The 26,732-nt window shown below is 39.7% G+C and overlaps 1 protein-coding gene across 1 annotated transcript in view; it reads right to left on the bottom strand.

The window, feature by feature from the left end:
* The window catches only part of kif14 (kinesin family member 14), an 82,128-nt gene that overhangs the window by 35,348 nt on the left and 20,048 nt on the right, over nucleotides 1-26,732 (bottom strand). Inside the window, exons 11-19 of the mRNA XM_067990617.1 lie at nucleotides 25,206-25,353; nucleotides 21,069-21,132; nucleotides 20,130-20,314; nucleotides 15,320-15,422; nucleotides 9,611-9,771; nucleotides 5,014-5,161; nucleotides 3,855-4,004; nucleotides 1,420-1,549; nucleotides 518-611 (exon numbers count right to left, since the gene is read on the bottom strand). Of these exons, the coding sequence (XP_067846718.1) occupies nucleotides 518-611; nucleotides 1,420-1,549; nucleotides 3,855-4,004; nucleotides 5,014-5,161; nucleotides 9,611-9,771; nucleotides 15,320-15,422; nucleotides 20,130-20,314; nucleotides 21,069-21,132; nucleotides 25,206-25,353 (1,183 nt within the window). The remainder of the gene's footprint in view (nucleotides 1-517; nucleotides 612-1,419; nucleotides 1,550-3,854; nucleotides 4,005-5,013; nucleotides 5,162-9,610; nucleotides 9,772-15,319; nucleotides 15,423-20,129; nucleotides 20,315-21,068; nucleotides 21,133-25,205; nucleotides 25,354-26,732) is intronic.

Below are 26,732 nucleotides of genomic sequence, written 5' to 3'. Positions count from 1 at the left end.
TGCACTCATTACTTTTAACCCTACACACCACTGAAAATCCAACAGAATGAAAAATATACCGACAAAAAATTCAATTCTAATAAAATGAAATGTTTGCAAAGTTGTACGCAAGTTTAATCATTATACTACCTGTAAATTAAAAATACCACACATCAAAATCACTTGCCAACTATCCTTTGTATTCTGCAGATTATTTTACATACTGCTAGGGGATATCTTTGCTCAATATCCAGCTAACTGCATTTAAATTTAATCACCTACATCTAATGGAATCTGAACAAGTGCACATATAAATACATATCTAAACCAGAGGTAATCAATCACAACTTACATAGCTGAATGCATCAAAAACAATCTATGGCCAATCATTTTCTAATTAAGGTGATTGTAATATCAAGCAAAATCAACTATAGTAATAATCTGAAATGAAAACCATCTGGCTCAGAGAACGAGCTCTGTTGTTCAACAGTTAGAAGATTGACGATTATATATGGGTTTTTTTTTTGGTGATGCTGACCTGCTGAAAACAGTGTGTTTTCTCAGGTTGTTGCTAATGGCGTTAGCCTCCTGGATCATCATTGAAAGTTTCATGGAGCTCCAGTTTGAATTACCTGAAACACAAATTAGGGGATAAATTATACATCAATTCAGCTTACTATGTAAAATACATAAAGGATGTTTAAATGTTGAATACAAATGGTCCCACAAATAAAGGAGCCCAAATAACTCAGTCACAAGTGGGACAAAAGTCGCACTCAACATTTAACCTCTGCTTATCTTGTTTTTAAAGGTTTCTTTCTATATTTGATCAGCATTTTATAAATTTGTTTACAATATAGTATCACATTTTGGGAATGGCAGAAAGACAAGTGAAGATATAACAGTGATCAACCTGCAATCAAGAGTGCTCAATGTGTACTGGGTGGAGTTTGAGGAGAGAAAGTTAGTTATCAGAATGGCACCAAGTGAAGGAGGCCACGAAAGGGTCCGAGTGCAAAATGAGAAGTCGGGATTCAAAATTTGAACCCAGATCTCAGATATGAAATGACAGTACATTAACCTATTGACCACACCATCCCCCACACCTCATCCATAGTGCCAGTTAATAATAATTGCGACTGACAGCTGCAGGTAACATTTCAGAGGCGAGCACACTATGAATTTGGTTTGTGTTTAGAGAAACCATTTAACATCAGTGCATTCAAGAGGGTGGGTGAGTGAACTGGTCCCACGTCGCTCCCAGAGAGTCAGCCACTAGATGTGCAATAATGACAAGGTTGACTCTCTCTTCAATTTTCCCTCCGAACAGCAGACTGGCTGAGATCAGGAACTCCAGGCGTGAGAGAAATTGAACACCGGTGGAGCTCAAGCAATTTGTGCCACTGTGTCACATATTAATATTTTAAAAAGGCAGCATACTTTTACATGTAGTCTCCAGTCTCTTTTTCCGTTCTTGTTGTATTCTCTCTAAATCTTGTGTCATTTTTCTCTTCTCTGCCTCCAGAGCGTCAAGAAACTTTACATGACGTATATTGTGATCTTCTAGAGCCTGGGAGGGAAATTTTAAAAACTCATTAATAGTTTAATTTAGCTCAAAAAAAAATATGGACAACCAATATAGGTTTTCTTCTTGTAAACGACACTAAAATAACACTTTTTATTATTGTGTAATAATAGACGTACTTGGGTGAGAAAACTGACATTTAATTTAAATTCTGAGTACCCATGGTGTAGATGCAGATCCCAGATCTGATTGCCAGTCCATGCTGAGCTAGCTGATCTGGTGGGGGCCCCGGATTGCACAATTGTGAGAAGTGCATGTACGTGGACATTGGGAGAAGACAGAATTGGGCTACACCATGAGGTTGAATCGCCTACCAATACTCACCACGAGGTTTGCACCTGATTAATGACCAGAGGTGTCCACGGAATCATATTCTAGCAAGAAATCTTTGGGAGAGGAAGGGGGAAGAAAATTGCCCAAAAAAAGCAGGGGGAAAAGTTAAACATTTCTGTAATGTTGATCATTTTTTAAAATCCTTTTTAGGTAGAGGCCAGACCACAATTTCAGTGCCAAAGGCAGTCTTGATTCAGCTCTCAGGTGGTGTGTTTACCATGGGGCAGTTCTTATTTTCCCCACAGCTCAAAGCTGTGGAAGCCCACTGCAATCGTAACCTACTGAAGCAAGTGGGTTACTGCTACCCAAGAAAGCCCAGAAACAAAGCATAATAAACTACCACCACTTCTGGAACCCTTGTGTCTCTGATGTTCAGTATTAGTAACTACCTACAGCTTTGGATATGCTGCAAGTGACCATGAACATTACCCCAGGTAGAAAGGCTATATTTGAACAACCTTAACCTGAGAGTATTTGCCGTAGCTGTTTTCCAGAGCACTTGGACCCAAGCAGACTGCACTCCAGGCATTGCTGAGTGGAACAAATCATAATACAGCATGTAAAAAGTTAGTATTACAACAGTGACTACACTTCAAAAGTACTTCATTGACCGTAAAGCGCTTTGGGACGTCCTGAGGTCATGAAAGGCGCTATATAAGTGCAAATCTGTCTTTCCTTTTTCTTTCTCGTAGCAGAGTGTAAAGCAATGATACTTGTAATATAACCTAGGGGGCACCTGCGATCCACCTCCTTCACTTTTGCAGGGTCGTCCATTCATGGCCCATCCATATATGGAATGCTGCCAAAGCCAATGTTCAGCATTGTTTACACTCTTGGCTCTTGCAGCATTCTGTAAATGTTGGGGGGGGGGGGGGGGGGTTGGGGGGGAAAGGAGAGAAAGGGAAGTAAAGATGGGTTGGCATTTGGGTGGAGGGAGAGAGACACTGTCAGAACAGATTACTAGTTGGGGGTGCAAGAGGGGCTGTGCCCATTCTAGTGACCTGTTTTCTCTTTTCAGAGCTGGTGGACCCCTGTGCTTTGCCAATATCTTCTATTTCAATTTCAAACCTGTTTTAATTTCAACCTGGTTCCATCTCTACTGCTTTCTCACATTTTCCTTAGGCCTCTCACTTCCTTAGCTATTCACGTGACCTTTGTTTCTTTCATGCTTCAGTAAATCACTTCCTGGAGATGATTTGTTGCATCATTCAACTGATACTGCCTCTCTGTTTGTCTATCATATTTTATGTATCCAAAATTTAAAAATGTCCTCCCCTTTTCTTTGATCCACAAGTTGTTAACAACTAGCTACAAAAACATGAATTTGCATCAGTATTTGTACACATAGGACTACTGATCTCTGGGGATTATTGGGCTAAACCCCAAGATAATTAAACCAGAAACACGACGCTCAGCCCAAACAAAATTTAAGATAAAAATATTTCATCTCCTCTCCTGCAGTAGATGAAGATGGTGGTTCATGATGCATGGCACATGGTGTGCCCCTCTTCTTTGCAAAAGCAGATTTCTTCTGATCAATTCAGTTCATACTTTCACTGTAACAGTGGGGCAATGTTTTTTTTTGACTTGCTGTGAATTCCCAATTAAACCCTAACTTCCTGATTTATTTTTGTAAGGAAGAATGTATTTGCTTGCAGCTGATCTCACCCTACTTTTCTCACCAAAATTGAGAAAAAAAATCAGACAGCCTAAATACGAGCTACAAATGGAACTTCTGAATGGAACAATTCAACAAACACTATTCATACCAAACCATTATCGACTGAAACAAGATCAGAAAGAGCTCCAGTTGCAAGCCAGAGCTGCAGGCTTCTACCACAGATTAATATTTGTTGCCAATGTCAACAAACCTCAATCGGATGAATCAATGTACTAACAATATTGGAGGTAGGGCTGTTAACTATTAGTCCTATTACATGGGATTTTATTACTGTACCTGTCTTGTGGCTAAGGTCTCCATCTCTAGGCGTTTCCTATTCACTTCCACCTCTTGTTCAAGTTGCCTATTTACTTCCATCTCTTGTTTAAGTTGCTTTTTTACATTCTGCAGCTCCTCAATTTCTTTCTTTCTTTTGCTTTCCTTCACCTGAGCCATTAAAATAAGTGAGAAAAATTGAGATTCTCAAACAGGTTACACGCTTTCACCTTAATATAAATTGCATATAATAGAAAAAAAATGCATGCAGCACTCATTCCCAAACAGGTAGAAAAAAAATCAGATTTAGTAACTTTGTTAGTGAATTAGTGCATGGATACAAAGCACCATAGTGGTGTGACGCAAGTCTGACTTGCCCACACCACAGAACTGCTGATCTTGATCACAAAGGCTACAGAACATTATAATAAAGGATGCATGACACTGATTTCAAGGCTGTAATCCCATTTTAGAGTGCAGATGAGTACCAAACTTCCTAAGCTGTGTTTTCAATTTGTCACTCCTCTTTTCTATATCCCTCAATATGACTGCCTTGTGATCATTTTCTCATACCTGTTTTCTCTGCATAAAGTAAAGGGTAGAGAGAATACTGCTGTTCAGCAAGACATTAGATACTATAAAAAGTGAAACTTCCTATTCCTTGGAGACCATAACTAGTGTTGTGGGCTGAAACTGTTCATTTTTGCCATTTAATATACTACAATTTTTGTTAATTACAACTATCCTTTGGACAAAAATATTAAAAATGTGTTTTACTGCTATTTTAAAAAATTGGATACAACTGCCATTACCATACACAACTGTAAAAATAAATTATGTGTTAAAATCTCAGCAAATACAGTGTGTCATAAAATCACCATTAAAACTAAAACAACTTAATCTTTATTACCCTCACACTCCGGGACCTAACAGAATACAGAGTTTATTATACTTCACAACTCACTTCATGCACAAGTGATCAAGACATCAAAGAACAAAAATACGAAGAAGGTAGCCACAAGAAAAAACAGCGCATCTTACAGGCCAATTTCAGTATTCAATTCATCCCTGCTGTATATTCTCTCAGACTCTTTCTCTTTTGAACCTGGATAGGTCAGGAGCAGTATGTAGGTTGCTGACAGAAATCAACATCAACAAACAGCATATAAAAATAGATTACCAATTCCTTTTCAAGTTCTTTTATTTTATTTTCATATAGCGATTTTTGACTAGATAACTCCTTCTGAGCCATTTCCTTTGCAACTTGGATACCCTGCATCATTTCCTTTTTGGCTTGCAAACGTGCCTCTTCAATCTCAACTTCAAGTCTGCCAAGATAAGTTAAGAAAAACAAGATGATGAGCTGCAAACCTGCTAAAAATAGATGATTGAGAAGTATCTAATTTTTCCCTGTTGAGATATTAGATTAGAACAGTAACTCAGTCCTCAACTCAACAGGATTTATTTGTCCAACAGGTTAGAATCAATAATTCTGTATGTACCAATAACCTTTTGAATCATAGAATTCTACAGTACAGGAAGAGGGAATCCAGCCCATCGTGTCTGTGTTGTCTCTCTGAACGAGCCTATCCACTTAGTCCCATACCCCTGTCCTTTCCTCACACACGTTTACATTTTTCTTTTTGCAAATATTTATCCCTTTCCCTTTTAAAAGTTATTATGGATTCTGCTTCCACTACTGTTTCTGGTATAGCATTCCATACCCTAACAATCCTTTGCATAAAAAAAACTCACCAAACCTCTCCATTCGTTCTTGGTAATGATCTTCAATTTATACCATCTCATTACTGATTCACCAACCAGTGGAAAGAGTTTTTCCCAATTGACCCCATCAATAGCCCTCAAATTTGAACATCTCTACCACATCTCCTCTTATCCTTCTTTCTACCAATGAAAAAAAGCCGCAGTTTCTGTAGCCTTTCCTTTGAGGTAATCTTGTGACGTGGGTCGGTAATTGGTTGGGAGGTAGGAGACAGAGTGGAGATAAAGGGAACATTCTCTGATGGGCAGAATGTGACATTGTATCCCCCAGAGATCTGTACTCCGGTCTCACCTTTTCACCATATATATTAATGACTTGGATGAAGGAATAGAGAGTTGTATAATCCAAGTTTGCAGATGACACTAAGTTAGGAGGTACAGTAAGTTGTGTAGAAGAGAGCAGTAAATTATAAAAAGGGACATAGACTAATTAAATGAGTGGGCAAAACTGTGGCAGATGGAGTTCAATGTAGGGAAGTGTGAGGAAATCCACTTTGGATCCAAGAAAGACAAATCGGAATATTTTCTTATTGGCGAGAGACTAGGCGCTGTGGAGGAGCAAAGGGATTTAGGTAACCATATACACAAATCACTAAAAGACCATAAGACATAGGAGCAGGAGTAGGCCGTTCGGCCCCTCGAGCCTGCTCCGCCATTCAATGAGATCATGGCTGATCTGATTTTTACCTCAACTCCACTTTCCCGCCCTTTCCCCGTATCCTTTGACTCCCTTGGTCATCAAACATTTGTCTAACTCAGCCTTGAATGTATTCAATGACTCAGCCTTCACAACTTTTTGGGGTAAAGAATTCCAAAGATTCACCTCTCCTCTGGGAGAAGAAATTCCTCCTCATTTCCATCTTGAACGGGCGACCCCTTATTCTGAGACTATGCCCTCTAGTTTTAGATTCCCCCATGAGTGGTAACATCCTCTCAGCATCTACCCTGTCGAGTCCCCTCAGAATCTTGTATGTTTCAAGAAGATCTCCTCTCATTCTTCTAAACTCCAATGAGTACAGACCCAACCTGTTCAATCTTTCCTCATAAGACAACCCTTCCATACCCGGAATCAACCTAGTGAACCTTCTCTGAACTACCTCCAATGCAAGTATGTCCTTCCTTAAATAAGGGCACCAGAACTGTATGCAGTACTCCAGGTGTGGTCTTACCAGCACCCTGTACAGTTGCAGCATGACTTCCCTGCTTTTATACTCCATCCCCCTAGAAAAAAAAGAGCCAATATTCCATTTGCCTTCCGGATTACATGTTGACTTTTTGTGTTTCATGTACGAGGACACCCAGATCCCTCTGTACCGCAGCATTTTGTAGTATTTCTCCATTCAAATGATATTTTGCTTTTTTATTTTTCCTCCCAAAGTGGGTGATTCTACATTTTCTCACATTATATTCCATCTGCCAAATTTTTGCCCATTCGCTTAACCTGTCAATATCCCTTTACAGACACTGTGTCCTCATCGCAACTTGCTTTTTCACCTATCTTTGTATCATCAGCAAATTTGGCCACAAGACACTCTGCTCCTTCATCCAAGTCATTGATATATATTGTAAATAGTTGAGGCCCCAGCACTGATCCCTGCGGCACCCCACTAGTTACAGATTGCCATTTTAAGAATGACCCTTTTATCCCGATTCTTTGTTTTCTGTTAGCCAATCCTCTATCCATGCCAGTATATTACCCCCAATAACATGAGCTCTTATCTTGTGCAGTAATCTTTTATGTGGCACCTCACTGAACGCCTTTTGGAAATCCAAATATACTGCATCCATTGGTTCCCCTTTATCCACCCTGCCGTTACTTCCTCAAAGAACTGTAATCAATTTGTCAGACACTATTTCCCCTTCATAAAACCATGTTGACTCTCCTTGATTGTATTATGAGTCACCAAATATCCTGCTACTGCTTCCTTAATAATGGATTCTAGCATTTTCCCCAATGACAGAGGTTAGGCTAACTGGTCTATAGTTACCTGCTTTGTCTCACTCCCTTCTTGAAAAGGACGGTTACGTTTGTGGTTTTCCAATCCACAGGGACCTTTCCAGAATCTAGTGAATTCTGGATGATTATAACCAATGCATCCACTATCTCTAATAACAGTTAATGCACAGGTACAAAAAGTAATCAAAAAGGCTCATGGGATGTTGGCCTTTATCTCAGGATGGGGGTAGAATTCACAAGTGAGAAAGTGATGCTTCAGCTGTAGACCGGAAGTACTGCGTTCAGTTTTGGGCGCTGCACCTTAGGAATGATTTATTGGCCTTGGAAGAGGTACAGTGCAGATTTGCCACATGATACCGGGGCTTAATGCGTTAAATTATGAGGACAGGTTGCATAAATTTGCTTGCATTCCCTCGAGTTTAGAAGGTTGAGGGGTGGCCTAATCGAGGTGTTTAAACCTATAAAGGGATTCGATAAGGTAGATAGAGAGAAACTATTTCCTCTGGTGAAGGAATCCACAACAAGCCGGCACAATCTTAAAATTAGAGGTATGCCATTTAGGAGTGAAACCAGGAAGCACTTTTTCATGCAAAGGGGAGTGGAAATCTGGAGCTCTCACCCCCCCCCCCCCCTACAAAGGCTCTGGATGCCGGGTTAGTTGAAATTTTCAAGACTGATAGATTGTTGTTAGATGAGGATATCAAGGGAGATGGAGCAAAGGTGGATAAATGGAGTTCAGGTACAGATCAGTCAAGATCTAATTGAATGGCGGAACAGGCTCAAGCAGCTGATTGGCCTACTCCTATCCCTACATTCCCTATCACTTGTGTTATCTTGGTGAATCTCTTCTGCATCCTCTTAAATAAAGCATCCAAAACGGAAAGCAATACTCTAACCCATGATTTGGATTGGTTTAGCATTACCTCTACACCCGTACTCTATACTCGATTGGTGTATCCAAAGCCCTTCATCTCTCTGCTCCCCAATTTTTTCAGTATCAATTCCTTATCTATAGCTTTCCTGCTCCACCTCCTCTTCCACCCTTTCATTTCAACCCTTTCATTGTGAAGTGCAATCAAATGATGGTTATAGTTATACCAGTACTCTTCCCAACACCCAATACCCACATTTAATACTACATGAAGAAACATTAACTTTTTGGAGCATTAAAGATGAAAGTCACCAATGTTTGCAAACAATTAGAGGCAAAATAACAGAAGAAAGCTGTAGTGACAAGGCTGCAGGTAGCATACTGCATTTCCCTTGCTCTAATCGCCTAACCAAATATGTGGACAGATAAATAATTATACAATTTTGGAAAATCATCCGGAACAAAAATAATTGGAAACTCACCACATTAAAAAGAAAATTTTGCTTGCTTATGAATCAATTCATCCATACAAAATCTCAGTACAATTATTAAGAAATCTGGCTTGTTTCATATTACATTTAAAAGGACAAAAGTTTTTTTTTGAAAACTGAACAGAATTGTTTTGCCTTTTTTCTACTTTAGGTTTCCTGTTAAAATAGTCACAGTTAGGATAAATTACCTAGAATATTGATCACAAAATATTTTGTAACCCAGTATTTCAAAAGTGTCCCGTTGGATCCAATTTTCATTGGAAATAAAATCACAACAAGCAGAAAAGCAGCAAAATCCCACCAGTTATGGGGCAAAAAAAAATGCAGTGTTCCAACACTGATTTTCACATCCATATGTTCACAGCACTGGGGAAGATCACATTAGCCTCATCTAGTGGTGGTAGTTATAAAAGTCCAGAAATTTACAAGGAGGCAGGATACTAGAATTGTCATACTTTTATTTTTTTTTTAAACTTTAAATGTAACTCCTTTATTCCATAATTTTGACAGTTGTAAAATATGGTGTATAGGACACAGATACAGGTGTTTATCATCAAACTTTTTCACTGTGCGATTTACAAATTTCAGTCGAAAAGGTTAAAGTGTGTTAAAGCATATGCACCTCTGTCTATTTTTAATCCAATTTTGAGAAACAGCTAGTAACATTTTGTTTTACCTTGTCTGTTGAGCTTGCAAAAGTTCATTTTTTGCAAATTCGAAATCTTTGGGACCATCTCCAAGCAATGCATTCCCAGAAGAAGCTCGTTGTCCACTCTGAACCTCCAGAGGATGGTTAAACTTAAAGTAATGATCTCCACCCAAAATCACTCTGTCCCCCTATAAACGTACAACATAGATTTATATTGATACCAAACATAATACAACGTAAACAGTCATAGGTTTTCTAATTTAAACATATACATTTAATCAATCCTCCCCACATAACTATTTTACATATTCAGTCCCATTTTGATATCTCTTCTCCCCTATGGAACACGCAATTTCTCTTCCTAAACGGATAAGCAGGCGACCTGCTCCGAAGCTCCCCTCTGCTGCTATATTTGAGCTGGTTTCCAGGAAAGGTTATAGGGAAAGGGCAGGGGAATGGAACTAATGAGATATCTCAGAGAAGGTTGGCATAGCCACGATAGGCAAAACAGCCTCCTTCTGTGAAAGTTTTATAATTCTATTCAGTGAAGTATGTAGGATCAACATCTTTCATTTTTCTCCCTTCAGCAAAAGCGTTACCAATGGTTACCAATGCTGAGCACCTCTAGAAAACCCAGCTTAAATCAGAAGTTTGTCATGTAAAGAAATCTAGAAATCAACCAGTGTCCTAATACTCCATGAAAACCAGCTCCAGCTTAATATTTGCTTAACCATATGAAATTTAAAAAATGTAATTCCATTTTAGATCCAGCTTTTAACAATAGCATCAATGTATAATCAATTGCAATCTGTACAAACTTTTAAGCACTACTTACACAATTTATAAAATTGGTTAAAAATATTAGGAGGTGGCAAATCCTTGAAATTTTCTCCCTCCAATATTTACATAAGTCTTTTTTTTTTTGCAGTGGTTGTATTACATTTTTCCTATCTAATGATACAACAGCTTCATCTAATTTGTCTGTTAAATACATACCATGTCCAATTGGAAAAAACACTCCTTCCTTTACAAGGTTGCAAAATCTGTGTTAAGAGGACTTTTTTTTTTAAGTGGGGCTAATGCTAATTTGGCATCAGACTTTAGATATAAGTCAGGGAACTTGATATAATTTCTAAACTCAAAAGTACAGAAAGATGCCTCATTGGTACTTCTGACTAGTAGGTATAGATTGAGAGAGGAAGACAAAATGCTGAAAAACCTTAGCATTTGATTACTATGTGTAACCTTTGGCTTACTCATCAATGTGCGACACACAGCAACTGACACCATTGCATTAATCCGGAATGCACTGGTGCTGAAGCTCATCATTCTGATGTGCAGATATCCTACTCCTTAATTGGAACAGCATCTTCAAGGATCAACTTATCAGAGAGCATTTGAAGTCTCTTCAGTCTGAAGGAACACAGTCAGACAGTCCCAAAGCCAAAATACTACAAACAGCACAGCTGCCTGTGTCCCAATTACTGAAACTGAGCATTGAGATATACAAGGCCCACCTCTACATATAAAACCTAAATTTGCAGCATGTCGACCAAACAGCCAATTCCTGATACTATGAACCAGAGTCTCAAATGATGTTCAGGCTAGGTCTCTAATATTTGAACACTTGGATAGCTGAAGGCCTGGATCAACAAGAAACTGAGGCACAAAGAACCCTTACTAGTTCAATGGCCTGATCTGTTTGTGTATACCAGTGTTGAGCATGAAGTCCAATGTCCAGGTCATTGCAAGCCTGCACCTATGTACAAGCAGTAAGATCTAGTAGGTAGCATACTTATTATGGTACTCACTGGCAGCCCAGAGGTTAAGAGTTCAAATCCCAAGACAAATTGTGAAACAATGATTGGATTGCACAACAAGTATACATTCCATTGAGAAATAAAAGCGCCACAGGAAAAGTGATCCACTCGTGGCTAACTAAAGAAGTTAAGGAGTGTATTAGATTGAAAGACGAGGCCTATAATGTTGCCAAGAGTAATAAGCCTGGGGATTGGGAAAGCTTTAGAAACCAACAAAGGACGACCAAAAACTTGATAAAAAAGGGCAGAAATAAAATATGAAAGTAAACTTGCAAGAAATATAAAAACAGATTGTAAGAGCTTCTACAAGTATGTGAAAATGAAGAGAGTAGCAAAAGTAATCCTTAGAGGCTGAGACAGGAGAAATTATAATTGGAAATCAGGAAATGGCAGATGCGTTAAACAAATATTTTGTATCTGCCTTCATAGTAGAAGACACAAAAAACATACCAAAAATAATGAGGAACCAAGGGGTAAATGAGAGTGAGGAACTTAAAAAACAATGAACATCACTAGAGATAAAGTACTGGACAAACTAGTGGGACTAAAAGCCAACAAACCCCTGGACCCGATGGCCTACATCCAAGGGTTCTAAAAGAGGTGGCTCCAGAGATAGCGGATGCATTGGTTATGATCTTCCAAAATTCTCTAGATTCTGGAATGGTCCCAGTGGACTGGAAGGTAGCAAATGTTACCCAGCTATTCAAGAAGGGAGGGAGAGAGAAAACAGGGAACTACAGGCCAGTTAGCCTGACATTGGTCGCCGGGAAAATGCTGGAATCCATTAAGGAAGTGGTAACAGGGCACTTAGAAAATCATAATATGATTAGGCAGAGTCAACATGGTTTTATGAAAGGGAAGTTGTGTATGACAAATCTATTAGAGTTTTTTGAGGATGTAACTAGCAGGGTAGATAAAGGGGAACCAGTGGATGTAGTATATTTGGATTTTCAAAAGGCACTCGATAAGGTGCCACACGAAAGGTGGTTACACAAGATAAGGGCTCATGGGATTGGGGGTAATATATTAGCATGGATAGAGGATTGGTTAACGGACAGAAGACAGAGAGTAGGGATAAACAAGTCATTTTCAGGCTGGCAAGCTGTGACTAGTGGGGTGCCACAAGGATTGGTTCTTGGGCCTCAGCTATTTACAATCTATATTAATGACTTAGATGAAGGGACCGAGTGTAATGTATCCAAGTTTGCTGATGATACAAAGCTAGGTGGGAAAGTAAGCTGTGAGGAGGACACAAAGAGTCTGCAAAGGGATTTGCTCAGGTTAAGTGAGGGGGCAAGAAGTTGGCAGATGGAGCATAATGTAGCAAAATGTAAGGTTATTCACTTTGGTAGGAAGAATAGAAAAACAGAAGATTTTTTAAATGGTGAGAAACTATAAAACATTGGTGTTCAGAGAGACTCAGGTGTCCTCGTACAAGAAACACAAAACATTAGTATGCAGGTACAGCAAGCAATTAGGAAAGCAAATGTCACGTTGGCCTTTATTGCAAGGGGGTTGGAGTACAAGAGTACGGCAGTCTTACTGCGGTTGTACAGGGCTTTCGTGAGACCTGATCTGGAGTAGTGTGTACAGTTTTGGTCTCCTTATCTAAAGGAAGGATATACTTGTCTTGGAGGCAGTACAACAAAGGTTCACTAGATTAATTCCTGGGATGAGAGGGTTGTCCTATGAGGAGAGGTCGAGTAGAATGGGTCTATTCTCTCGAGTTTAGAAAAATAAAAGGTGATCCCATTGAAACATAAGATTATTAGAGGGCTTGACAGGGTAGATGCTGAGAGATTGTTTCCCCTGGCTAGAGAGTTTAGAAAACCGGGGGCGGGGGGGGGGGGGGGGGGGGGATTGTTGCAGGATAAGGGGTTGGCCATTCAAGACTGAGATGAGGAGGAATTTCTTCACGCAAGAGGTTGTGAATCTTTGGAAGTCTCTACCCTAGAGGGCTGTGGATGCAGAGTCATGGAATATATTCAAGGCTGAGATGGATAGATTTTTGGACTCTTGGGGAATCATGGGATATGGGGATCAGGCGGGAAAGTGGAGTTGAGGTGGAAGATCAGCCATGATCTGATTGAATGGCAGAGCAGGCTCGAGGGGCCGTATGGCCTGCTCCTATTTCTTATGTTCTTATGAAACTGAATTCAATAAATCTGGTAATTGATGGGCTAGCACCAGGAAAAAATAGCCATCAAAGTTGTCTGATTGTCGGAAAAACCCAACTGGTTCACAAATATCTTTCAAGGAAGGGAACCTGCCATCCTTACCAAGTCCAGCCAACACATGTATCCAGTCCTACAATGCAGGGTTGACTTAATGCTGTCTGACAATGGCTAAAGAACATCATCTTAAGAGAAATATCAGACAGACCTAACGGTAACAACCTAGGATTAGAATTGAGCCATTCCGGCCCAATCAGCCTGCAAAATGCTCCTCACTGACATCTTGGTAAATCTGTCCCATAGACTAGCCAAGCAACAGCTTGATGCAGTTGTACTCACAAAAAGTCATCAGACAGCCTCCCATATTCTATCATCACTGTGCCTGGGTATATCCTGTCTGCAGGATAGGACCTTCAGAGGTGATATACAGTCAGGTGGACTTGGCCCTGCGAGTCCTTAATATTGACTCCAGATCTCATGAAGTCTCTTAGCTTCAGGTCAAACAAGGTGAATGAAACCTGCCGATGACAACCCACAACACTCTCACTCCACTTATGAATCAGTACTCTTCTCTGTTGACCACCACTTGGACAAAGCACCAAGAGAAGCAAGATCATCAAGCTTACTTTGGGCGGGGAACTTCAATGCCAATCCCGAAGAGTGACTCGGTGGTACAGTCTCCACCACTTAAAACATCCGCGTTTAAAAACGGGCATTCGCTTATATCAGCCAAAAAGCGAAAACCAACCATTTGCATTAATGTCAATTTCAAAGTTGCTGGTTATAGTGTCTTTAGTGTTTTGTTTATTTCACCTCCAGGTCACACACCATCTTAACTTGGACATATATCACTGTTCTTTTCATCGTCGCTGGGTCAAAATCCTGGAATTCCTACCCAATAGTATCTTGGGAGCACCATCAGCACAAAGGCTGCAGCTGTTCAAAGAGAAGGCTCACCATCACCTTAAGGCAACCAGGGATGGGCAATAAAAATGTGGTTTTGCCAGCATTACCCATATCTTGAGAACAAACATTTTTTTAAAAATGACCATATCTATTCCTGGTAGGTGTTGCAAACCAGGGTACTGGTTTGCAGATCTGCTTCAACCTGAATAGTTGTAAATTGACCTTTACCAACTTGGACTATATAAAATCTAATGTAAGCCAGCCTTGAGGCATTTATGAAAGCTGGCCAGACCATCAAGACATTTTGTAAAATTTATTCACAGATGAGGTGACAAGTGAGGAAAAGGCACATGGCTCAAATTGTCCTTATCCAATTTAAGACAACTAGGACATTTTCAATTTGATTTAAGAGAATACTGGACATTCTCAAGTTTTCTCTCCCGTAAACAGAGACAGATCTCACACGAGATGAAGGCATGACCAAAGTAAAAGCATCAGAGGCAGCACCAGGCCACAGAATTTAAAACCTGTTGTAATGCTGCAAAAAAAAATCAAGTATTGGGTTTACAAGACTGGGGGAAAACATGCAGATCAGCAGGTTTACATGACACTAGTCTGGTATAAACCCAGAAGAAAGCAAATGAAAACGGTTGGCTCATGACATCCTCTCACTTTGAAGAAACGGAAGGTTGCAAGGCCCACTTAAAAAGACAGCAACTACTGTATTTCCCAATTGGTCAAGTTATGTATCCATGCTATGCGGAGTATAACAAATAAAAACATGCCTTACAAAAACAACGTTATTCGATTAAGATAGACTATCAAAAGTAACTTACATGGTGCAGCACTGTCGATTTTGTTATAAGGTTTCCATTGACATAAGTGTTTGCATTTCCTATTGGGGCAATGCTAACTGTACCATTTAGGTTTTGTATGACACTGCAAGTAAAAATAATACAAGAAATATGTGAATAAAAAGATTGTGCATTCAATTCACTTTTTTTGCTAATTAAAAAAAAGCTAACACTATTTAAAAAGCTGGCAAGTTTTAATCAGCAGAATTCACTTTCTCTCATTCATAATTTGTTTTGCAGTAATTTTTTAAAAAAACATTGCCATAATTCCCTTCTAGCCTCCCAACTATTCTGCAACCCATCTAAACTGAATGCCTCAAGCTGGCTGTACAAATCTTTATAGAGTCCAGGATAGGAAAGGTCCAGTTAGTCCCAATTACAACCACACTTATCACATATAGCCGATACACAATCACAGTTACAGGAGTCATTCAAGAGAACAGAGAAAAAACCCAGCATCACAAACAATTGCACTCATAATAGCTTAAATTATCACATTGCTATAACTGAGTATAAAACATTCTACACAAGAACTATTCATATTATTCCAACTGAAATAAACTACATTCCATCGAAAAGTGAACTCCATTATTTATAGAGGGCTGGATCTTGCTGGAGTGGGGCATCGCGCGGCACGTGCCGTTAGTTAGACTTTTGTCTGCACCCTTCAGTTCAAAAAATGTTTGGGCCGTAACTTGCGGGAAATGCATGGAAGAATGGTGTGGCGAGGGCAATGGACCATCTGGGACCTTAGTGAACAGTGGGACCAACAGTGTACCTCCTTAACCAATGAGATTGAAGGATTGAGAAAGAAGCAGAGGATCAACAGAGAAGGGTGAATGAGAGTCAAATCAAGTACAGAGAGAAATAAAGAGGGAAAGAAAGATTGGATGAAGAGAAAAAAAGGAGCAAAGAGACAGGAAGGGAAAAAAAATAATTTTAAATTTGACATTTTAAAAATCTCTAACAATTGGCTACATGCAGGAATGAGATTGAACCATTTAAATTGTTCCCTTTCTGGGCCAGAGAGGTTGATTGGCTTTGCATTAACAATGATCACATTATTAAAATGGTACTTATGTTCTTAATGACCACTTAACTTCAGCAGCAAGTTAAATGGGCAAATATGCAAACCCAGCAAGTTCTTAAAAATAACAGGAAGGCTAAGGGCGAGATGCCGTTTGTGCGAAGCAAATGGCCGAGCAGCGTAAATCAACCGGCAAATTCTGGAGATTTGCAACTCACAATGTATCTCTTAATCCCCTGAACTTGCTGGCCGATTTGTGCATTAATAACGGTGTGCGTCGTTAACTCGCCATTATTTTTCAAGCAACATATGGCCAATTAGTACTTTCTCATACAAGAGATTTCTTAGGTGATGTTGATTCCACAAAGAAATTCCACTAATCACCAAATGAAAAAGTTCCACAACTGCAAAAAGGAATATTAATACAAGCTAGGAGACAAACATCCAACGCTATTAAGTACTCCACACTGCAAGTAGCAAACCTACAATAATCTTCAATACTTTATATCATAGGTAGTGATAATTGTGTTAGTTTGAAAAGAACTCTAATCTATAAATTACCCCACCTCGTTCAAGGCTTGCTTTTAGAAACAAAACTCAACTTTACCCGAGGAGCTGCTCAGGGTGAATCAGCAGAGTATGACCTCCCCACCCACCCTGTTGCCTCTAGGATCAGCTATCACTGGGGAATGAGGCCAGAGAATACTGAAGAAGGTGGGAGCATGAGGGCACAGGGGAGGAGCAGTCTGGCAATTTTTTGAGGAATGCAAGTGGACTATGGAGGCCATCAGTCTCCATTCTGCCAGAGCCCCATCTTCTTTAATCTCATCCTTTCCCACACCCTTCTCCCTTAGCCCCGTATGCCAACTTCACCCCTCCCCATCTCTCATCCCGTTGTTTCTTTGCTTTCCTTCAATCCATTCACCTATCTCCTCTGTCTATCCTTTATCTCTCCAGCTTCCCCTACCCTCACTTTCCCATCCCTCCTTCTTTGTTTCACCTTCCCCTATCCCTGCCCCCATTTACTCCCTCCTCACCTGAGCTGTAAGCCAGGAAAATGACCACGTTTCAAATTTTCCCCTATCCTTATCCACACCCTCTTCCTCTTCATTTTAATTTTCCCCAAAGGTTCCACCTCTCAGTTATGTAAAGTCAATAAAACAAGTGGCAAAATAGCATGACAGAAATAGTATGAGACAAGTGCAACCATAACAGAAAAAATGTAACAGGAAGTAAGCATTGCCCAGCAGGAAATGTGCAATGATGCAGGGCTTCAACAGATAAAATAAATAGAGATTACTGCAGTACACAATGATAGTTGTTTGAATTGCCACCCAAAAAACCACAAGGTTGTTAAAAAAGCATATGGGATCCTGGGCTTTACTAATAGAGGCAGAGAGCACAAAAGCAAGGAAGTTGTGCTAAACCTTTATAAAACACTGGTTAGGCCTCAGCTGGAGTACTGTGTTCAGTTCTGGGCACCACACTTTAGGAAAGATGTCAAGCCCTTGGACAGGGTGCGGAAGAGATTTACTAGAATGTTACCAGGGATGAGGGACTTCAGTTATGCGGAGAGACTGGAGAAGCTGGGGTTGTTCTCCTTAAAGCAGAGAATGTTAAGGGGACATTTTTGATAGGTGTTCAAAATCACAAATAATTTTGAGAGTAAATAAGGAGAAACCGTTTCCAGTGGCAAACAGGGTAACCTGAGGACACAGATTTAAGATGATCAGCAAAAGAGCCAGAGGTGACATGAGGAAACTTTTTTTTTTAAAAACGCAGCGAGTTGGAATGATCTGAAATGCACTGCATGAAGGGGTGGTGGAAGTAGATTCAATAGTAACTTTCAAAAGGGAATTGGATAAATACTTGAAGGGAACAACATTTACAAGACCATAGGGAAAAAGCAGAAGAATGAGACTTAGATAGCTCTTTCAAAGAGTCAGCACAGGCTCAATGGGCCAAATGGCCCCCTCCTGCACTGTACCATGCTATGACAAGTAATATTGGCCTGATTGATGTGAACTAGAGAGCCAGTTATTGAAGAGGAGCAGAATAAAAAAATCAGTCCACTCGTCAGGCAGTGCCTTGAGGCTGATACACTCAAGATTAACCTTCTGCTAAACTAAAAATTAACACCTAGACTATAAACATGTTCAGGAACTTCCTGGATCAATTAACCAGTCTTTTCTTTTTAATTGTTCAGCTCGCACAGAGACGCCAAAACAAACCATAATATGATGGTAACTAAGCTACTCAGATGTACCTTTATTACTATAGTACAAAATGTATACACAACTAAAACAGAACATTTAAAATTAAAATAAAAGCATTTTAGTGCATAACTTCTGATTGCCTAATCATTTTACCTCTATTCTCATTAATTAATATTACTTCAAACTAAGACTATGTTCTAATTCTTCTGGGTTGGCACTTCAAGTCTAATCATTTCACTTCCCTCCTCCCTCCCCAAGCCTCTTTATCCACCATCCATTTGAGGTGGGAACTTACATCTGAAAAGCTGGCCACTGATTGGCTAAAAATGACAAAAGGTCTTTTTTCAGTCATTCTAGGCTAACAGCTGTCAAAACTGACCTAGTCAATGTTATATGCTTTTTTTAAAAAAATGAAACTTAAACCCAGAATGCTCAATCTTGACTGTGGCCTCAGACATAAAATCATTACCCGAGTTAACAATACTCTCGGGGAACTTTTCAACAATGCTTCAAGGGTTTAAAAAAAAAAGTTGGTCTGAGTGCAAGTTATTCAAAGAATAGAGCAGCAGATTCAAAATATGGCAGAAATTGAATAGTATCAGAACAAACATTTCAAAAATAATTTACAGTACATGAGCCCTTGTAAAGATATTGCTGAACTAAGACTCTAAAACTACCTTCCCAGAAAAGTTCGACCAGAACTTGTATTAAACCAACAGCAGAGAGAATTTTTTTTCCAGATATCTAGATGTACATCACAACATTTTTGGAGAAGGAGTCTGTTAATAACAACAGTGTGTTGCCAGAAACAACTGAAATGAGGCAAATGGATCACAAATTTGACCCTGGTAGTTGTTGGGAGCACAGAAAGACTTCGAGAAATTCTACTAGGGCGCCGAAGGACAAACCACAAAATTCCTATAGCCTAACACATGTTCCAGCAATCCGAGGTCAGCAAGTAATGGTTAACTCTGCATTTAGTTCCTCAGTGTCAGCGTGGCTCACTTGGTAGCATTCTTGTGACCACGTCAGGTGGGTTCAACTCCAGTCCAGGATTTCAGCACATAATTGAGGCTGGCACTTCAGTGTAGTAATGAAGGAAATCCTGTCTTTTGGATTAAACCAAGGTCCCATCTACCTGTTCTGATGGTTCGGGGTAGATTTAAAGATGTCATGCCACTATTAGAAGTTCTCCCAGCATTTTAGCCTACATCCTCCCACAGCCAGTAAAAACATAGCAAAAACAGATCAAGTGCTCATTTATTTCCTTGTTGTTTATGGGATCTTGCTATTTGCAAATGATCTACTCTGTTTGCTTAGGTAACAATAATCACTGCAATCCATAGTAATTAATTGTACGTGAAGCAGTTTGAGGTGTTTCCCAGAGATGTGATAAGGCAGTTATAAATTCAGATTTTATTTTCAGTAATTTGCATTCCCAAACCTTAGAAAGAAAATTGACAAAAAAATGCAAATATATTTAGAGAAAAAAAGACCATTATTTTTTTCATGTCTAGTTGTGCAGAGAATTCAAAATTTTGGAACTCACCAATGATCATCAGCAATGAGTGCTCCTGATAGCTGGATGTCATGCTTTGAGTTTGGCCTTTGTTTTCCCACTCTTGTCTGACCTTCTTTTATCATGTACAAGAGCATCTCTGAAATCTGGGGATCTTCATTGAGATTTACTAGATTTGGCAAACTGTTATCCACTTTAAAAGTGATTCCAGCTTTCTGTAGTTAAAGAGGTTCCTATTAGTAGGTAAAATGTTCCTTCCTCTGCCACCAAATACCACGGTTATATTTAATGCGAGCTTTCTCGATTTGTCAAAAGAATAAACATTTTTAATCGCTTTTTGAAAAACATCCTTAAAAACAACATACTCACACCCTTACCAGTAACCCATTAGTTATTATTGGCCAAAATGTTTAAGATTTTTAAAAAATATAACGAGATCTATTTGGCTCCAACATGGTCGACTTGGTTCCAATTTCCTATCAGTGGTAGATTCAATAATCCAACAACTGAACCCAGATAGCTGCCAGTTGACCAGCTTGCCTGGAACAATAATGGGGCCTGAAGGGTAGACTCATCACTGGAGGCTGGGATTCTTCCCACTTCTCTCAAGTAACCTCACAAGCCAAAGTCCTGGGAGCCCTAGTTGGACAAGCAATGGGAAGCTCATCAGTGCTGTGTGCTGGTAAGCTATGTGGTTTTAGCCCACGAAACTGCAACAGTACCCCTATGCCCAAAGCTTTGGTTCTTGCCAACCTGTGCCTAAGTTCTGAAACTTCACTTAAGTGGATTTCTCAGTAGTTTGCTTTGGAGACTCTCAAGCATAGTAATGGACTTCCATACATGTCAACTACCTAACTGACCAAAACAAAATTTGAATATTTTGTGGAGGGAATATATTAATTAAGAAGCTATTATTACATAGCATTACCATGGAAGTGAAAGAATGCATTACAAAAATCAACTGATTACCTGTAGTTCTCTTGCTTCCTCAAGTTTTCTCTTTTCTGCTTGGTCCAACCTTTCTCTCCATCTCCTAAAATTGCCATGACAAATATCATCCATTTGTAACAAAAAACTTTAGTACATCAGTCACAGAACGTTAGTAACAGCATAACATAATTTCAGTTACTTTCACACAATAATCACCAGAAGCAATACATTGCAGTCATTTTATTCAGGTATAGAGAATAAGAAAATGGAAAAAGGGAGGGGGAATTTAAAAAAATAGAAAGAATTGAGATAAGGCAAAACCGAAAAAGGTAGATTATAGATAAAATGTGCACTAAAAGAGCAGCTAAAAAGGTAAAAAAAATTTGATCTGCTGTTTAATTTCTATTTTAAAATATGAAAGAAGATATAAAAGTTCCTAAGCAGAACAAAGAAAGAAGAAAGGAAAGAAAGACTAGCATTTATATAGCACCTTTCACAAACTCAGAATGTCCCAAAGCGCTTTACAATCAATGAAGTACTTATGAAGTGTAGTCATTGTTGTAATGTAGGAATCGCGGCAGCCAATTTGCACGCAGCAAGCTCCCACAAATAGCAATGTGATACTGACCAAATAATCTGTTTTTTTTTTTTAAAAGTGGTGTTGATTGAGGGATAGATATTGACCGGGGATTACTCCTCTGCTCTTCTTCGAAAATAATGCCATAGGATCTTTTACGTCCTCCTGAGGGGACAGATGGGGCCTCGGTTTAAGGTCTCATCCGAAAGACAGCACCTCAGGTCAGTACTCCTTCAGTACTGCATTGGAGTATCAGACTGGATTTTGTTTTCAAGTCTCAGGAGTAGGACTTGAACCCACAACCTTCTGATCAGAGGCGGGAGTGCTACCAACTGAGCCACAGCTGATATCAAAGATATGGCTGAACAGAGTTATAACCATGCTTGGCAGAATAGTTGTACAACCTGAATACAAAAAGAACTTAGAAAAAAGCTGGACCAGTTACCCTCTGCATGCCAGAGATAGAAAGAGAGCAGACACTGCAACACAGTCTGTCGTACACTGAAATATTCCAATTTTTCGTTTCCACATCAAGACAAAATGTCTGATTCATCAATGGAAGCAATATTTATTCTGATACAAACAGCAGTACTGACAAAACCTACCCTGCATACAACGGGACTGCTACTGTATGCATTAATACATGATGTGAAACTATTAAAAGACTACAAATAGAAAATATCAATATCGATGCAACCGCTTCTATTTAAATAGAGGTTGAAGTACTGTAGATATCCCATTGCAAATCAGACTCAACCCAGACCCGCATAAGAACTTGACATTTAATTTACTTTTGATCTTTTGGGATAAATGCATTACGAGATATAAATATTTTTACAACACCAAGTTATAGTCCAGCAATTTTATTTTAAATTCACAAGCTTTCGGAGGCTTCCTCCTTCGTCAGGTGAACGATGTGAAAATGAAATCCTCGAGATGAAATCGCATTTATAATTCACAGAACAATGCTTGGTGAGTACAGACAGTTTTTTCAACTGCCCGTTGCCAAGGCAATCAGTGTGCAGACAGACAGGTGTTACCTGCCAGGTCTCTCAGAATATACAAATCACCAAAAAAAAAACAACAAACCAAAAAAAGAGATAGAGAGGTAGAAACATAGAAAAGACAGCAACTGACCCGTTATATTAAAAACAGATAACATTTGTTCGCTGGTGGGGTAACGTGTAGCGTGACATGAACCCAAGATCCCGGTTGAGGCCGTCCTCATGGGTGCGGAATTTGGCTATCAATTTCTGCTCGACGATTTTGCGTTGTCGTGTGTCTCGAAGGCCGCCTTGGAGTACGCTTACCCGAAGGTCGGTGGATGAATGTCCATGACTGCTGAAGTGTTCCCCGACTGGGAGGGAACCCTCCTGTTTGGCGATTGTTGCGCGGTGTCCGTTCATCCGTTGTAGCAGCATCTGCATGGTCTCGCCAATGTACCATGCTTTCAAGAGAACAGCGTCCATGACACCACACAACCCTGCCACGGTAACCTCTGCAAGACATGCCAGATCATCGACACAGATACCACCATCACACGAGAGGACACCACCCAACAGGTGCACGGTTCATACTCCTGTGACTCGGCCAACGTTGTCTACCTCATACGTTGCAGGAAAGGATGCCCCAGAGCATGGTACATTGGCGAGACCATGCAGACGCTGCGACAACGGATGAACGGACACCGCGCAACAATCGCCAAACAGGAGGGTTCCCTCCCAGTCGGGGAACACTTCAGCAGTCATGGACATTCATCCACCGACCTTCGGGTAAGCGTACTCCAAGGCGGCCTTCGAGACACACGACAACGCAAAATCGTCGAGCAGAAATTGATAGCCAAGTTCCGCACCCATGAGGACGGCCTCAACCGGGATCTTGGGTTCATGTCACGCTACACGTTACCCCACCAGCGAACAAATGTTATCTGTTTTTAATATAACGGGTCAGTTGCTGTCTTTTCTATGTTTCTACCTCTCTATCTCTGTTTTTTTTTTTTGTTTGTTGTTTTTTTTTGGTGATTTGTATATTCTGTGAGACCTGGCAGGTAACACCTGTCTGTCTGCACACTGATTGCCTTGGCAACGGGCAGTTGAAAAAACTGTCTGTACTCACCAAGCATTGTTCTGTGAATTATAAATGCGATTTCATCTCGAGGATTTCATTTTCACATCGTTCACCTGACGAAGGAGGAAGCCTCCGAAAGCTTGTGAATTTAAAATAAAATTGCTGGACTATAACTTGGTGTTGTAAAATTGTTTACAATTGTCAACCCCAGTCCATCACCGGCATCTCCACATCATAGATATAAACAACAATTATTCTGAAGCATTAGCCTAGAATTTAACAAAAATGACTTAGGCCTAAATGGTAAGTGAATTAAGCAGTTATCAACCTTTGGAAGCCATCATTTCCATAATCTGAACAGCAACCATGCATCAACAATTGCCCAACTTTACATAGTCCATGTATCATATTTTCAATGAAGGAGAGGAAGAAGTGTTGTGAGCCACAAGGTGAGTTTTGTGCAAGTTACTTGGCCAGTGAAATGTGGATTGAAACTGCCCAAACGGAAAGAATTGGGTCTAACTTTGGGTTCTGCAGGTGGAAGGACAATGCCTTCATCCACTTTCCCACCTGGCACGTGGTGACTGTTTAGTATAGACTTCACTGCATTGCATTTTGTACACAAGAATGTTAAAGTGGCCAAATAACACAAATACTCAAAACATTTTAGACGCTCTGCATAATACGTACTGTAGACAGAGTGAAGAGAAGAGTCACATGGATAATTCCTCATAACTTTGAGTCCTAAATCTCAGAGGTTCTCTCAGAAATGAACTTGCTTTTTGTTTTATTTAGTTCTAAGAATGGTGGGTGATGCTCAAAAGGCTGCATTTGTTGCCTATCCCTAGTTGCCCTGAGGTGGTTGTGATGGGCCTTTCCCTTGACCAGTCGCAGTCCTTGTGCTGATGCTTGGTATGGAATTCTAGGATATTGGTAATGAAGGAATGGATATACATGTCCAAGTCAGGATGATGGAGGGGAACCTGGGGGTGATGGAGCTCCCATGATCTTTCATTTTAGGATTGTGAAAAGAATTGAGAGGGTAGAGAGGGAAACTTTTTCCGCTGGTGGTGTTGTCTAGGACAAGGGGACATAGCCTTAAAAATCAGAGCCAGGCCATTCAGGAAAGAAGTTAGGGAACACTTCTTGTCAAACGTGGTAGAAGTCTGAAACACTCCCACAAAAAGCAGTAAATGCCAGCTCAATTAATAATTTTAAATCGGAGACAGATAGATTTTGGCTAGCCAAGGGTATTAAGGGATATGAAGCCAAGGTGGGTGGATGGAGTTAGGGTACAAATCAGCCATGATCTTATTGAATGGCAGAAGAGGCTCGAGGAGCTGAATGGTCTACCCGTGTTCGCATGCTCCTATTAAAAGAAATTCTCTCTCACACACACATACATTATGGAAAATACCGAGCAAAAACAATTGATTGTACATGATCTTTTGACAAGGTGAGCTTGATGGGCCAAATTGCCGTTCATCATTCCATCCTTAATAATCTGTGATGCAGCAGATCCATCATCTTACCTCTGTACCTCTGCCATTTCCCTCTCCTGTTGACTGAGTTTCAATTTTAGGGCTCCTATTTCCTTTTGGGATGATTTATACCTCTCAGACTGTATTCCTTGACTACTCATCTGGGCAGCTTTCAACTTTTCAATTTCTAATTTCAGATCTGATTCAGTAAGAAATCAAAAGTTAGAATTACATTTATTAAAACTCTTTATGGTGCTAAAACCTCAAGCTGCTACAAACATACTAATTATATCAACGGTTTCAATGTTCAGGTTGGAATACTTCAGTGAATAGTAATTTCACTTAAAAACATTTGCAATCAAATAGTGAATTTTATTTTCTACATACATCCTGTTGACACCAGGGATAATTTTATTCTTTTAAGTGTATGAACCCTTATACTCCTCAGTATTCTTGGTGACCCCTAACCATGCAACAACTGGAGCCATGAAGTGGGTTGCTGACCTGGTACAAGAGCCAATGCAATGCCACTCTGCAGCTGACTGGAGTATGCAAAAGTAGCTCCAGGAATAACTCTCTGGTTTCCCCTCCCTTGATGAGGAAATGTGTTGCCTCCACTCAGTGCCTCCTCATTGGATTAGAGTGGCAACTCTAACATGGGAAATGGAATTTGTGCCACTCACTGCTTCGGCACACTGCAATACTCTCAGTTCAAGAATTACAGGCATTGAACCTTGATATTTACAGTGATAGCTCAGGAGCAGAAAAGTAGCTCTCAGATTAATATGAGAACACATCTGAATTCCAGAAGATTGTCACTGCTTTAATTGAGTCCATCACCGGCATCTCCACATCTTAATTGAGATACCAAATTGTACTAAAACAACTTCCAAATTACTTTCAGAAGATCCTTCACCTTGAATGTTAAACGCACTTTTCTTAAATTTGGCAATTGTTTGAAACATACTACACAAACAGAAGAACAGCACCACTTGCTGGACAGTTGAAGAGTTGGATATTCCCTATAATATTTAATAATGTCCTCACCAAACTACAAGCCTTCAAAGCGTTTTGTTCAAACCTACCTAATATCCAATATTTTCCAGGTACAAAACTACTTTCAGTTGTTACAAAGTAAAATACTGTTATCATAATCAGAACATGAACTTATGATCAACATTTTACTTTATAGTTAATTTAAACTAAATACCTGCCCTCTTTATCTTATTACAGCTTAACCAAAATTCATGTCTGAAAATTAAGTTCCAATGAAAAGCACGTTGATAAATCCGATATAAAAAGATGGCGACTGACCCAAACAACCTTCGTGCCATTTTCTACATTTTCACTTGTAACATTGTGATTAGGAAGGAAGTGGCTCCATGCGTAATACGTGGCTATTTCTTCCACAGTACAAACACAAATCTCCAGCGTACCAAACACTTCACTGTTACAAACATATTTAAACTATAAGGTGGTGCAAAGTTTGAAATGCTAAAATATGCCAAAGAGTAGAATAGGATTTACTTGCACCATGACAGAGAGTTGACCTCGAATGACCAATAATGTAATGCTAAA

Source organism: Heptranchias perlo, chromosome 9 (genome assembly GCF_035084215.1).
Source record: "Heptranchias perlo isolate sHepPer1 chromosome 9, sHepPer1.hap1, whole genome shotgun sequence".
NCBI lineage: Eukaryota > Metazoa > Chordata > Chondrichthyes > Hexanchiformes > Hexanchidae > Heptranchias > Heptranchias perlo.
Note: the sequence above shows the minus strand (reverse complement) of the source record. Positions and strands in the feature narration are given on the sequence as shown.